This window comes from Anoplolepis gracilipes, chromosome 15, assembly GCF_047496725.1.
Source record: "Anoplolepis gracilipes chromosome 15, ASM4749672v1, whole genome shotgun sequence".
In the NCBI taxonomy this organism is placed as follows: Eukaryota; Metazoa; Arthropoda; class Insecta; order Hymenoptera; family Formicidae; genus Anoplolepis; species Anoplolepis gracilipes.
In genome coordinates this window covers 1893837-1909296 of record NC_132984.1, presented here as the reverse complement: position 1 = coordinate 1909296, position 15460 = coordinate 1893837, and the positions used below count along the sequence as shown (strand labels likewise).

The 15460-nt window shown below is 29.6% G+C and overlaps 1 protein-coding gene across 1 annotated transcript; it reads left to right on the top strand.

Moving 5' to 3' along the window:
- Nucleotides 1-1740: 1740 nt before the first annotated feature.
- On the top strand, nucleotides 1741-15159 carry LOC140673681 (ATP-binding cassette sub-family C member 4). Its single transcript, XM_072906768.1, has 17 exons — nucleotides 1741-1987; nucleotides 3511-3621; nucleotides 4088-4253; nucleotides 4549-4779; nucleotides 5895-6026; nucleotides 6359-6550; nucleotides 7583-7891; nucleotides 7998-8519; nucleotides 8689-8994; nucleotides 9400-9594; nucleotides 9963-10467; nucleotides 10835-11065; nucleotides 12065-12304; nucleotides 12594-12859; nucleotides 12927-13366; nucleotides 14280-14409; nucleotides 14780-15159. Exons 1-17 carry the CDS (start codon nucleotides 1914-1916, stop codon nucleotides 14972-14974), a joined length of 4245 nt encoding a protein of 1414 aa, XP_072762869.1. The 5' UTR covers nucleotides 1741-1913; the 3' UTR covers nucleotides 14975-15159.
- Nucleotides 15160-15460: the final 301 nt, after the last annotated feature.

The following is a 15460-nucleotide window of genomic DNA, read 5'->3' as shown; positions in this document are numbered from 1 at the left end:
TATTGCAGTAATTTTTTTTATCAAATCCTATTCACTTTGAATAATACAGTCTGTTTAGTAAAAGCGTGATCGTGACATAACTTTTAAGTTATTTGTTATAAATAAATCAAGAAAATTATATATATATACACACTACTCTTCAGTATGACGCTTTTATATTAATATGTCATTCGATCATCATCGCTGTCAATTATTACCTGACATCTTTGAGGCATGCCTTTTATCAATTTTACAGCATATTCTCGAGATAAAGATTGCCGTATCGAACTAATCTGTAGATATTGTTTCACACTTTTTTTTACGTAGAAATATCTTTATTAATCCTCAGTCATTTTTAATAGAATTTGCATCTGGTGATTGTGATGGCCAGTTTAATGTTATTTTCTTTTTTCTATTGACAGCAAAGCGGCTTCGATATTTTGGATCATTGTTCTCTTGAAGAATCCAGTCTTGATTTTTTCTTTGAAACTACTTTTCAGATGATATTAATGCTCTTTGATAAATAAAATTTTAACTATCCTTTTGATCTTCAAATTCTTTGTAAATAAAGGTCCTTTGTTTGAAAAGCAAGCTCAGCACGCCTTTATCAGGATATTGCATTGAAACAATTGGCTTGGAGGGGTAGACCAATTTCGATTGAGAGTACTTTGTGCCCCAAAAAAGGATTTATCCAAAAAAATGACATTTTTCCAATCGTGAGTAATCTTTTTATGCGCCTAAGTTATTCTTTTTTTTGACTTGTTTTTCTGAAAGAAGAAATTTCTTCATTGTGCTTCGGTATTTAAGATTAGAAGCTTGTAGACAAATTCTTTTCGAGGACGAACACTTTCAACTAATAATTTAATACCCTTTTTTTAATTAGGCTTGTCCCTGATGCAGCGATAATGTAGAATTAGTAGAAAATAACTGTATAATCTGTTCATCCCCTTTCTCTTTAATGTTTTCCTGCGATCTGGCAAATCATCAATGGCATTTGTTGTTTCATATTGTTTTATCCACTTGTTTACAAACGCTTTTGACCTTCTTATATATTTGATTAAGTCGCCTCTCGCTACATTTTTGGTCCTTTTGGATGCGCACAAAGGCTTCGAATCTTATAGCGCAAATCACTTATCGTGAGGGAAGAATCCTCCCTCTGCCTGCTGATTCGAAGGTTTTCGTTACAACGATTCTCAAACAGAAGTTTGCCCGGTCTTATTAGACAAACGTATAATACTATCCAAAATCGATCAGTATCTCATATAGAAACCTTTAAAAAATTATTTAAAAAAATGAAACAAGACTTTAAGTTCACGTGCGTTCGTTTAAAAAAAATTATTGTACAAAAAGGTGTTAATTTAGTTTAGATAAAACATTAGATAAAAAGGTATTATACAAAAAAAAAAAAAATTTATTTTACTATTCATTGTTTCAAGTCCTATACAAAAAAATTATGTTATAAAAGAAAATGTATCAAAACTGGGAATAAAAAATTATTTAAATTTACATATCTCTTTCTTGTAAAAAAATATAAAAATTATAAACAATTTAATGCAAAAGAATTTAGCTCAAGAAAACATTTTTTATAGAAATTAGATCCAGAAAAAGTAAAAAATATACATGCATTTTACATAGTTACGTACTAAGTAAATGACAATTTATGCTCTTATATATATGTACATACATGTGCGTTCGTTATCAGTGATGCCTAAAGGCAATATGAAAAAAAATGACACAACTACTAATGGTCTCAGTAAAGAATTGACTTTCCGAAAGTGTGTGTCGAAGGCAGGAAGAAAGAGAAAGAAAAAAAAAAGAAAAAGAGAAGAGATACGTTAAGAATTGTTAATTGCTCTAATTTTTTTCGACGGTCTAAATTGTTGTTGAATCTTGTAAGATCTTCGAAATACTGAAGTTTTCGACAGTGCACTAACATGAATAAGAACGCAACTAGCTTGAAACAGAATCCTAAGGAGACTGCAAATATTTTTAGTCAGATATTTCTCTGGTTCGTTTACATCTAATATAAAATTTTAAATATATTTTTATTATAGTAAAAGAAATACGAAAATTTCTATTCTTCAGAAAATTTTAGTTTTTACTAAAAAAAAAGCTTAAAGAAGACATAAATTCTTCTTTCTTGAAAAAAAATAAATAAATAAAGTTTATAATAGAAAAAATGTTAAATAAAAAAAAAACTTTTTTGTTTTTCTTTCGTTTCAAAAAAGATATCTTTTAAATATTTTTAAAGCTTTTAAAAAAAAGAATATTTGAATGTTTTGAACAAAAATTATTATTCTATTGAAACAACATACGTTTAGCATTTTAAAATAAAAGTTTTGTTTTTTTCAAAGAAAATTTTTTTAGTGAAAAATAGATTTTCAATTACATAATATTATTTATTTTATATACATATTGATATCATTTTAAATAGTTCATTTTAAATAATCTATTACAGAATTTACAATAAATATCAAAACACAATTTTATTTATGATTTCACTTATACATATATCTTGATATAGATTTTGATTTGAAGAAGTAAAATACACACGTAATACAATATACCATGATATACAATATATGTATACATTTAGAATTATGTGGCACATAAAATTCTAAATAACATTTTATTTTGAATTTTTGTCAAACTATATAAATCATTTAAAATAAAGTTTACACTTTAGTATAAAGTTATTTTATATTATAATATTTTATATTATAATATTTATGTATAACACGTTAATAAAAAACAAACTATTATTTACATTACATTAATAAATTAACAAACTTATTGATTTTATTTTAATCGTGTCCTTATCTTTGTTTTTTACACGTATCAGTGTTCTAGATAGTAATCTCTCCACTATTATTTATTATTATAATTAATTATTTTTATATATGATATTTTTTTAAATATTACATGTACGAAAATAATGTACCTATAAGATATCCATAGATTATTTAGCTAAACTTTTTTATTTTGAAAAGAAAAAGTCATTGTTTAGACTGTAGCTTGTATATCTTGTGAATATATTATGCATACATCGTATAATGTGCACTTAAAATAAATTTGCAATTTATGTACAAAATTTATCGTATCCACGAAACATATATATATATATATATATATATATATATATATGCAAAACATTTTGACTTCCGGTATATAATTCTTTCATTACTGGTAGAAGAAATTTTGAATTATTATTTCTTTATTTTGTTCCAAATATACATTTACATTAAAATATATTACATTTAATATATAAATGTCTTTTAATTATATTTTATTCTAAAATAAATAAATAAAAACAAATTATATAAATATATATTTTAACATAATTTTTTTTCATAAAATAATGTACGTACATGTATTTAACATAAAATTATTTACTAAATTTACGTAACTAACTTTTCTTGCGACACTTGTATCGAAAATTTTTTCGACAATTTTGTAATTATCTTTGTCACAAATTTTAACTTAAAGTAAAATTCATTGCAATTATGTTATCGCTTTGCGATACGCGCACAGGTGGATGCTAGACTTATTTTTAAAAGGTGCAAAAACTGATCTGAAGGAAGCTGATATATATGAACCCTTAAAAGAAGATGACTCTAAAAAAGTGACAGATCATCTCGAACAGTAAGTATTTCCTACTTTTATTAAAAATATATCTCGTGGTACAATATTCTTGATTAAGATAAATGAATAAAAATTGAATATATAGCTACTATAAATTATAATAAATACACATTTTTATCTACTATGTAGTAAGTCAAGTAATTAATCAACTCTAATTTATTAAGAGATACAATAATGTTTCGTAAACAGTATAACAATCTTCCGAATTAGATGATTGTATCATATTTTTTTTTAAGAGAAAATACCATTTTTTTGTTTGTTAATCATTCCAAATTAAAAATATTAAAAAATTGATAAAATTTATAAAACTCTTGTTAAGATGTAATATATTCATTTTTTATCCATAAGTTTAAGGCGCGAAATAATTATAAAAATATTTTTAAACTGTCTAACTTGTATATGTGTTGCGTAATTTCTTTTCCAAAATTATTTCAAAACATGAATACATTCTAATACGTTTGTTTAGATACTGGAATCGCGAACTGGAAAGGCTACAGAAATTGGAATATACTGTGGGCAAAGATGGGCAGAAAGTGCCACTAAAGGAGAATGCTCGTCCGAAATTATACAAGGCGCTCTTCCACGCCTTTTGGCTGCCATATGTCATTATCGGAATTTATATATTTATTCAGGTGAGCATTCATAACTTTTCGAAAGAAGATCATCGTTGAATGATAGCAATATTTATACAATATAATATCAATTAATATCAATTGAAAAATCAATCATTATATATCGTCTGCGTTATGTTAATTTTTTTTTATTTGTAATAGCTTTCACGTTGAAAAGGAGAGGGAAAAATGCATATCCAGCATTTGACAAGAAAATATTTGTCGAATTAGATTTTTTCTTTTTTGATCAATAAAAATTACGTTCAAGATCTATATACAAATACGCGATGGAATATCAATGCGTCTCTGTTTCTAGGCGTGCGTATTGCGCATTTTAATACCGATTCTGCAAGGTTGGATCATCAGTTACTTCGTCAAGGAACCGAATTCAACGAACAAGCTAGGGAAGAACGAGACAATGATTTATATCGCTTGTTTAGTCATTTGCACTTTTGGCTCCGCTCTGTTACTGAACCACACTCTAATAATGTCGCAACAAATTGGCATGAGATTACGCGTTGCCTGCAGCTCTCTCATTTACAGAAAGGTAAAGTTACAAATAATTTTTAAGTCACAATATAACAATCTAAGAATTTTTATAAAAATATAAAATCTGCCCTTTCTAAATAAGAATAACGGGCTCAATTTCGACTATTTTGCGATTTTGATTAAAATTTGCGTAACGAGCTACTGAATATTAAAAAAGTTTAATGCACACTTACAATCATACAAAAGATTCATGGAAGAATTATTTTAATGTAATAACATTTATGTAAAATTGTAAAAGAAACTGATTTTACTTGATAAAATTAATTTAAATAAGTTTTCTTCAGTTTCTAAAAAAACGAGTTGTTATATATATTAAATTTATATAATATTCATGATTCTTGAAAAAAGATGCATATATAATATATACATATGTATATATTATATTATATATTATACTAGTAATGATCTACAAATTCATATATTATATTTTGTATAAAATAAAATAATAAAATAATGTACGATTCGTGGTCGTAACATGTAATTATTAATGTATGTGTAAATTAAACATTTATCAATTATTGATCAATAATATCTTCATTAATTTTTGAACATCTACTTGTTTGAATTTCTTCGACTTCTATTTCGCCAATTTTTGTAACATACAACCGTAAAGTCATTAAAAAGCTATAACAATAGCATCGTTAACGAAAAATACTTATCTTCTTCATTAAGTATAGCCTTCGACTTTGGTCGATAACGCTTGACGTACATTAAATACTGAAATCTTGCGAATATGCATAAAGGAATGACGCATTCCTTTTTAAATGTATCTATCTTTTCAAATGCATACACTACGTGAATAGAAAAAAATACTAATTAAAAATATTGATGACACAATAAAAATGCCTTGTATATTATTTCTTTTTTATTTTCTAATCGTTAATCTATTATTAAATTAAAGTAAAATTTTGAGCTAAATGATAGCTAAATTTGCAAAATAAATGATTAATTCATAAATGGTGACTTTATAATGCTACTTATTTTTACATAATGCTATCTATTTCAGCAAAAGAAGAGTTCGGTAGCATGAAAATAGGATGATTTGTGTATTCAAGATATATAGTTATTTTCCAGTAATAAATCCTACAATATTTCTGAAAACAACTGTTGCAGATATTGCGCTTAAGCCAAATATCTTTAACCCAAACCGGTGCTGGACAGATTGTGAATCTTCTCAGTAACGATGTCAATCGCTTTGATTTATTAACAGTGTTTCTGAATTATATATGGATTATGCCTATTCAGGTAACATTTTTGTTTAAAAAAAAGAATTTATGTATGTGATTATTTTTCCTCAAATTAAAATTTGTTATACTAGTTAATACTTTACGTAAAGTATTAATAAGTAATAATAAAATAAAATTTCACTTGCTATATTTTAATAAAAAATATTCACTTTTATTTATACGCACATATGTCAATTAATTTCGCTGAGATATAAACGAGAACGAAATGTCGATTTATATTTTAAGAACGCAATATATTTTTTCCCCATGCATTTATTGTCTTCCTAAACATTACTTTATATAACAAAAAATTGTCTGTTAAAGTTACTGTGATTTTTCTCTATTCACTAGATCATAATCGTGGGATATATAATGTGGCAGAAAGTCGGTATCTCAATTTTCGTTGGCATCGGATTGCTGCTAATCATCAGCTTACCGATTCAGGGAACCTTCAGTTTGCTAAGCCATAACATTAGGGCCAAAATCGCGCCACTGACTGACCGACGAGTACAGCTGATGAACGAGCTCATAGCCGGGATACAGGTAATTCTGGATATCTTATTTGTTATTTTATTTTTAAACGTCTGTTTGGATCTATGGATAAAAAACTGAACACGTGGGTCTTTTGTGTCCGTGCCATTTTTAATCCATTGTTTTTAAAAAAATTAATAAAATCTCGAAGTTGAAAAAACTTATCCAAAAAAAGTTTGTGTCAAAAGGGATTTATAACTGAAAGGACAATTTAAATAGTTTATTAAGTGCAAAGTGCTGGCAAATCTAAATCTGAAGTGGATACAAATGACCCACGTATTCGCTTTATATATATTAAATAAGAAAGGGTGAATGAGTAAATTTTTTTAAAAATATTGTTTTTTTGCTGTTAATCGTTTTTTATAAAAATAAGTTATAAATTTACAATGATAATCTCCCTAAAAAAGAAACAAATTGCTTTAATTTCTATTGTTCATTTATTTTTATGCTAAAAGTATCTTTTGTTAACAATAACGAGCAACAAACAGGGGTTGTATATAATAATCAATTTTTATACTGTAGATTGTAATGTAAATTACATTTTGTTTTCATTTTTCTTTCAAATAAATTACCTAAAGATTAAAAAATTTTCTTAAAAGAAAAAACACATTTTTTTATACCTGAAAATTACCTATTTTTGATCATTCAAATAATTATATTCTTTTAAAACCGTGGACATATAGTATTTTTTTTTTTTTGTAAACTATGAACTTTGAACTAAAAATTCCTGGAAGCCTTTTGTTCAAAATTATTTTTTCAAATTTTTATTAATTTTTATATAAAATACCTATGTTTTCAAATTTTGATCTAACAAATAACAAAAATATAGTATTTAAAAATATTTTTTCTTTAACTCTACTACTATAAACTTTTAGTTAAAACTTAAAAGAAGACGTGTAAATTTTTTTAGAATTTTTTAAGTAATTTTAGAGTATAAAAATTAACTCGGACGTGTTCAGTTTGAGGGTTAATTCTCCTGATAATTTTAAATTTTATAAAATTAAGAAGAAAAAAAATCCACAAACCTTAATTTTTTCTTTTTAGGTAATAAAAATGTATGCTTGGGAAAAACCATTCAGCAAGATTGTATCGGTAACGAGAGCGCTGGAAATTAAGAAGATTAAATTTTCGTCATACGTGCGTGCCGCGTATTTGGCTATCATAGTGTTTACTGAGAGGCTCCTCCTCTATTTTACATTAATAATGTTTGTATTATCGGGAAATTATCTGACCGCTGATGTGACTTATACCCTCGCAACGTTTTACAACCTTCTTCAACTCACCGCGGCCTTGTTCTTTCCACAAGCGCTCATAATATTGGGCGAAACGATGGTGTCTATGAGTCGACTGGAGGTGTGTCATCATGTATTCTTACGTTTGGATTACGCTAATCAATCGATTCTTCCACTATTTGCCCTTTCATATTTATTTAATGGCCAACGAAACGTTTAACACGCAGGACGTACTACTAATGGACGAAGTAAATATGGACTGTTTCAAAGGAACGTCGCATTTGCAATCTAAAAATGACAAATTAAACAAAGCGACTGCTACGAGCGATCAAGTAGATGTCTACAACAATAGAACTTCTGATCAGGAATCACATAGTAACCGTCCAATTTGCGTGGAGCTTTATCGCGTCTCCGCAAACTGGATCAGTGGTCAACTGCCACCGACATTGTGCAATGTTTCGACAATCATTAATCCGGGCAAGCTGTCCGCTCTGGTCGGACCCGTGGGCTCTGGCAAGTCTTCCATGCTGTATTTGTTACTGAAGGAGCTGAATCCCGGTGCAGGCTCCGTGATTTTCACGCATACCTCCTCGAAGAAAGTTTCTTACGGTAAAATAGTGAACGATTATCACAGAGACAATTCAAATCTGCGCATCTCCTACGCCAGCCAGGAACCCTGGCTCTTTGGTGGCACCGTGAAAGACAATATATTGTTTGGCCAATCCTTCGACAGGGTCAGATACGCTGAGGTAGTTGTCACAAGATTCAATGAATGAAAACTATAATTTTAGATTATTTAACAATTTTTCAATCGCTAAAAATACCGTTAGATAAAAGGAAGGAAATTAAATTTGTTTATTTCTAGACTCTCTAAACGATACTTTGATATTTCGTAATCCGAACAATTGGCGGTTTCAGGTGACAAAGGTGTGCGCATTGATGAAGGACTTCAAACAGTTACCGCAGGGCGATATGACAATAGTCGGCGAAAGAGGAGTGTCTCTTTCCGGAGGTCAAAGGGCGCGAATCAATCTCGCGAGGGCGGTCTACAGGCAAGCGGATCTTTATTTGCTCGACGATCCCTTGAGTGCGGTAGACACCCATGTCGCCAAGCATCTCTACACGAAATGCATCACCGAGTATCTCCACGGAAAGACAAGGATTCTTGTCACTCATCAGTTGCAGTTTCTAAAACTTGCGGATCAGATTATCGTGCTGGACCGAGTGAGTGTCAAGTTAAATATTTCTGAATCAGCATTTCAATCCTTTAATAATTGTTATTTCCATTAAATTTCTAATTAAAAAAATTGCATTCTATCAAGAAAGTAGAACTTAAGATTGCCAAATGACAAGAATATTAATTATATACGATATTATCAAATTAATTGTTTCTGTTTCTTTCCAATTGATATTTTTATAAACACATTTAATCCACGCGTAATTCATATATGAAAAATAAATAAAAAAGCATCAAAGGTAACTGACACAAATATTAATAAAATTAGCTAACATTATTATAGTAGCAAAGAGTTTTTATAAAAAAATATATAATTATTATTTATTATAAGATTACGTTAAGAATTGAATATATTCTTTATATAATCTGTTTAATTTTTGCTTTTAAAAAAGGGCTTTATAAAGATGCAAGGAAACTATAACGAATTGGTAAAATCAAACAAAGATTTCAACGAGATGATGGATGACTTGGCGACAAGTCATGAAACGCAAAAGAAAGAAGAAAACGCGAGAAGACTCTCGGAAATATCTTCGAGGATATCGATATTCAAGCGTCCCTCGCAAATGTCGCTCGCAAGTACTATTCTTGTAAGACAATCATTTGTTGACTCATCATACTTTCATATTGTTCTCGTTAGACAAAGATTAACTCAGTATAAATCAAATAATTACAAGTATTATATACTCTGTTCGCACAGCCATGTTAATTATCAAAGATATTAATTATCAAGATTTATAAAATTTTTTAAATAATTTTTCATTATAATATTTACGTAATAAGAAATAAGGGTGCCTAATACTTTTTGGATGTGGCTGTAGCTTTGCACAGCATAAAATTACAATAAAGAAAATATAAACAATCTTGGGCTCTAATTAATAGATTATTTTGTGCGGCCGCTTTGATTGAATCAATTTGTCCTTGCAAAAATTATCCAAGTGAATATTTTTCTGCGTAGCCTTCAGAGATCGACGATTCGGACTACACGAAAAACGAACCGGCTGGTGAAACGATGATACACGGTATGTTATCCGGCAAAGTGTACGCAGAATATTTACACCACGGTGGCAACTACTTCATTCTGTTTGTGCTGCTGCTATTTTTCATCATCAGCCAGATCGCTACCACTGGTAATGATTACTGGGTTTCATACTGGACCAATCTAGAAGATTTCAGGCACAGTGAAAACATCACAGATGCTAATCAAGTCAATAAAAAATATATGAAAATGTATAACGACAGCTTTCTGAAATCCATCTTCACGTTGAATTCGGACGGTCTACTCAACAGCATAGATGCTATATATATTTACACATTTTGCATCATCACTTGCACCGTTACTATATTGTTCCGCAGCTTCCTCTTCATGAAGGTCTGCATGAATTCCAGCATCAATCTGCACAACACCATGTTCTCCAATTTGTTGCAGGCGCGCATGTCCTTCTTCCATACCAATCCTTCCGGTAAGCGCAACAATGAAATGAATAAAGGAGAATGATATAAAAAAAAAATATATCAGATAAGAGGAATTATATATGATAATTTTAACATTTGGATTATATTTGGATTATTTTGAATTTGATAACAAAAATAGTGAAATTTTTTTTTTAATTTCTACAAATATCTATTCACCTGTGATAGAATGAAATATGATTGACAAAAATGATTTTTGATTCGCATATAATTTTACAATAGAAATTAAATAACTGAGATAGTTATTATATATGATAAAATTTTACTTCTTGGAACATAAAATAAAATATATATACTTAATAACTTTAATGTTTTCCATAATTTTTTTAGATATTATTTAGATATAATTTTTTTCAGGACAAATCTTAAACAGATTTTCAAAGGACATTGGCACGATAGACGAACTGCTACCTAAAATAATGTTAGAGGCACTTCAAATGATCAGTGTATTACTGGCTATACTAATCATAGTGGCGATACTTAATTACTGGATGATAATACCGATAATAATACTGTCTATTTTATTTTATCTAATAACAAAATTCTACCTCAAGACCGCTCAAAGCGTCAAACGTCTCGAAGGAATAAGTAAGTATTCAGAGAAGTAACTACTCATTAAAGTAAAGCATGGACCATATACAGCGATATTTTTCTTAATTTTTCTAGATTTTCTTAAGGAGGCACCCGCAGTTGCGGGTCGGAAAAAAGCTTTTTTGGGGGGAATCTTTTCTGTCGAAACTATTGTGTTACTTATTCTAAAACTTCTTCACGGTATCAAACAATATTAAAACTATATTTCAGAATTTTTTTACGGAAGAATGTCCTATTAGTGCCCAAGTAACGAGCAATCTCCGAGAGGCACTTCTAAAAGAAAGATTGTTAGCAGAGACCACTCCAGCTCCGAGTAGGGTCATCTGATATAAACAAATCAAAGAAATTTAGTTAGTATATTAGTTTATTTAGTGTTTAATCAAAGCTGTTTTGAAAATTCATATTTTTTACAAAATGCCGGAGATTCAAAGTCAAAATTCGAACGATTATTTTTTTGACCCAAAAAAAATCGTTCTATCAATATCTATAAAATGGAGAGTTTTTTGAATATTTAAAAAAACTTCGAATAAGCACTAGATAAACTAATATACTAACTAAATTTCTTTGGTTTGTTCACTTCAGATAATCCTATTCGAAGCTGGAGTGATTACCGCAAACAAACTTTTTTTTTAGAAGTGCCTTTCGGAGATTGCTCGTTACTTGGACACTATGGGACGTTTTTCCACAAAAAAATTCTGAAATATAGTTTTAATGTTGTTTGATACCGTGTAGAAGTTTTAGAATAAGTGACACAATAGTTTCGACAGAAAAAATTCCCCAAAAAAGCTTTTCTTCCGACTCGCAACTGCGGGTGCGCCCTTAAATCATCAAAATCAAACTCTTACAATTAGATTTGAAGTTCTCGCATAACTTTTATGATTTAAAATCTTTAGATCATTCAACATTAATATACCTAAGTTTTAACGTTTTTGAAGCAGATGTACGAACTATGAAATATTTATGTTCGATATAACTTTGTTTTATTCTTCGTTTCAGCCAAGAGTCCGTTGTTTTCACATATAAATGCTACACTGAATGGATTGCCAACGATTAGGAGCAGCGGCGCCAACATCGAGAAGATGATGCAAAATAAGTTCGATACGTTGCAGAATACTCACAGCGGTGCATGGTACCAAGTTTTGGCATGTGGGACTATCTTTGCTATCGTTTTGGATACGATCACAAGCTTGTTTCTCGCCTGTGTCTGCTATTCCTTCATATTGATAGACGAAAATGGTGTATAATTTCTCTTCGATACTTCAATTTCGAAATATTCATCATTAGTCGTTTCTACGCAATTTGTTGTTTTAGAAAATATTAGATTAAATTAATGCATATGTTAATGTTATAAATTTTTTGACAGATGCCAAAATGAACGAGAATATATGAATAAGGAGAAAAAAATATCTATGAATTTGTAAAAAGGGAACAATACATATTTTACATTATATAACATTGTACAGAATAGTATCTTTTATTAATTGATAATCTTCGAGTTAAAAAGAAATTTTTTGTGAATTTTTAGGTGGTACATCCGGTGGAGATGTAGGTCTGGCAATTTCACAATCATTGATCTTGACCAGTGGTCTGCAACATGGCATAAAACAGGTAGCCGAGACTTTCTCGCTAATGACAGCTGTAGAAAGAATTCTCCAGTACACAAATCTTCCGACGGAATCAGCTGTTACTTCTAACGACTCTACTCCACCGCCCACGTGGCCATCCCAAGGACAATTAACGTTCAAGGGCGTCAACATGAAATACGACAAGAACGGTCCGTTTGTCTTGAAGGTGAGCGAAGCAATCATTTTATTGCAATTCAATGCTCGTCATATATTTCATCCACATAATTTCGCAGAATCTGAACGTGTCTATCGAGCCTGGTTGGAAAATCGGTGTAGTGGGACGAACTGGTGCCGGCAAATCTTCGTTAATCTCCGCGCTCTTCCGCTTGTTCGACGAAGAGCTAAAGGGCGAAATCAAAATTGATGGTTGGGAGACGAGTAAGGTAGGTCTGCAGGAGTTGCGCTCCAAGATCTCCATCATACCACAGGAGCCGGTGCTCTTCTCCGAGAGTTTACGCTACAACCTGGACCCATTCAATCAGTACGACGACGCGAGGTTGTGGGAGGTACTTCGATTAGTCGAGCTAAGCGAAGTCGGCCTGGACCACAACGTTCTCCACGGTGGCCACAACTTCAGCGTCGGTCAAAGACAGCTCATATGTCTGGCTAGAGCGATTTTGAGGAATAATCGCCTGCTCGTCCTTGACGAGGCCACGGCCAACATCGATTCGCAGTAAGTCTCGACGATTTTAGCGATTTTTAGCGAGTTCGTATAAATATGCTTGTACTCTTAAATATTATAAGTCTGTGAAAGTTTAATAAGTAAAAAAAAAATTTTCCTCAAAATTTCAGCTCCTTAACTTTATTATTTCCTGAGTTATGGAGAAAAATGTTATTTTCGGTTTTTATTTTTCTTTTCTGCAAATATTTGAAATGATCCTACATCGATTTTTTTCTGAATACTTATCAACGAAAGACACGAAAAAAAATTTTTTTATTAATTTCAAAGAAAAACTTGATTTTTTAAAAAAGACTAAAATTAAGAAATGGCCTTTTTAACATGTTTTTTTCAAGGTTCAATCATCAAACTTTTAGAGAATATTCTTTTTATATGTGTCTCAATACTTTAAAATTTTTTCGAATTGGTGCAACATAGTAAAAGAAATAAGAATCCTTTTTTTTATTATTTTTTGATAATAAGACAGAAAATTCTTTACTTTTCTTGTAATAATTATAATAGTAATGATAATAATTTTAATAGTTATAATTACAAGAATTTTCCGTCCTATTAGCAAAAAATAACAAAAAAATAGATTTTCCATTTTTTTCATCATGTTGCACCAACTCGAAAAAATTGAAAAAATTGGAGAATATTGAGACATATAAAAAGAGTATTCTATAAAAGTTTGGTGATTGAACCTCGAAAGAAACATGTTAAAAAAGCCATTTCTTAATTTCAATTTTTTTTAAATCGAGCTTTTATTCGAGGTTAATGAAAACATATTTTTTTTTGTGTCTTTTGTTGATAAATGTTCAGAAAAAAAATTGATATGAGAGGACATGACAGGCCAAATGTTATTTGGAAATTCGGCAGAGGAATTTTTAGTATACTTATCCGGCTATAGCCTTTGTATTTTACTTTTCAGCACTGATGCTTTAATTCAAGAGACGATAAGGAAAAACTTTCAAGCTTGCACTGTCATCACGATAGCTCATCGTTTAAATACTATTATAGACAGTAATCGCATCATTGTGATGGATAATGGTTACATCGTGGTACGTATTTCGTATCAAAGCATGGAAATATAATAAAAGAAAGATTAATTTTAAAAAAGATTATTAAAAAATATTCCTTTTTTTTATATAACTATCTCAGAAAAAAGATTTACACATTTAAAAAAAATTTTTTTAAATGTGCATCATAAAATAAACAGTCAATATTTCAATTTATTTCATAATTGAAATCTCAGAAAAGTGCTGAAATAAAATTAAATGATTAAAAATGTAATATCAAATTTTGATATTTTCATAAATATTTATTTTTACATTTTTCGACAATTTCTTTAAAATCATATTTTTAGCTCATACATACGTAAGATAAAGATATCTTTAAAATATTTATTTTTCAAAAATAATATACAAATAGGAATTTGGCAGTCCATACGAGCTATTGCGTGGCAAACCAGATGGCTACTTTAAACAAATGGTAGAGAAGACGGGCAATCAAATGGCGCAAAATCTTTTCGAACAAGCGAGAAAGGCTCATCAAGAAAATGAGAATAATCAAAATGTGGACTTGTCAAGTTCCGGCAACATAATCACAGACCAAACCAAACTGTAGATCTGTTCATACTAATAATACACATAATAGTATTTTGCGTTCGGTGAAAACATAACTTTGCAAATGTTGTCAGCTCCTATTGATCTATTTATTAGCCTGTTACAATTGTTCAATAAATTGTTAAGCGATTGTAATTTTTTCCGACATATCAAAGTCATTTAACAGAAATCAGTTCCTTATATAAATATTAAACCGTCTATGATACAGAATTAGATTATGACATAATAATTGTTATCGAGTTCTTAAAATATGCATAGTTGATAATGCTACTTGAATATGCAAAAATGCTTTTTATAATATATGTCATTTTAGAATGATTACACATTAATCGTTATATGTTACCTTATCATGGTTATATATCAAGTCATAATATAAAATCATTATTAGAAGAAATTTATTTTTTTCTGAGTACTTACACAACCTCGAATCTCGAGCTTTTCGAATCTTATTTCTTCATTTAACATGAATGAAAAAAACTAGTCGTTC

Bases quoted from the DNA above. Each gene is read 5' to 3' on its own strand.
- LOC140673681 (XM_072906768.1), top strand. From the start codon at position 1,914: ATGAATAAGAACGCAACTAGCTTGAAACAGAATCCTAAGGAGACTGCA. The intron at 3,622-4,087 runs GTAAGTATTTCC...ACGTTTGTTTAG, and splicing joins GTGACAGATCATCTCGAACA to ATACTGGAATCGCGAACTGG. The intron at 12,305-12,593 runs GTGTATAATTTC...GTGAATTTTTAG, and splicing joins CATATTGATAGACGAAAATG to GTGGTACATCCGGTGGAGAT.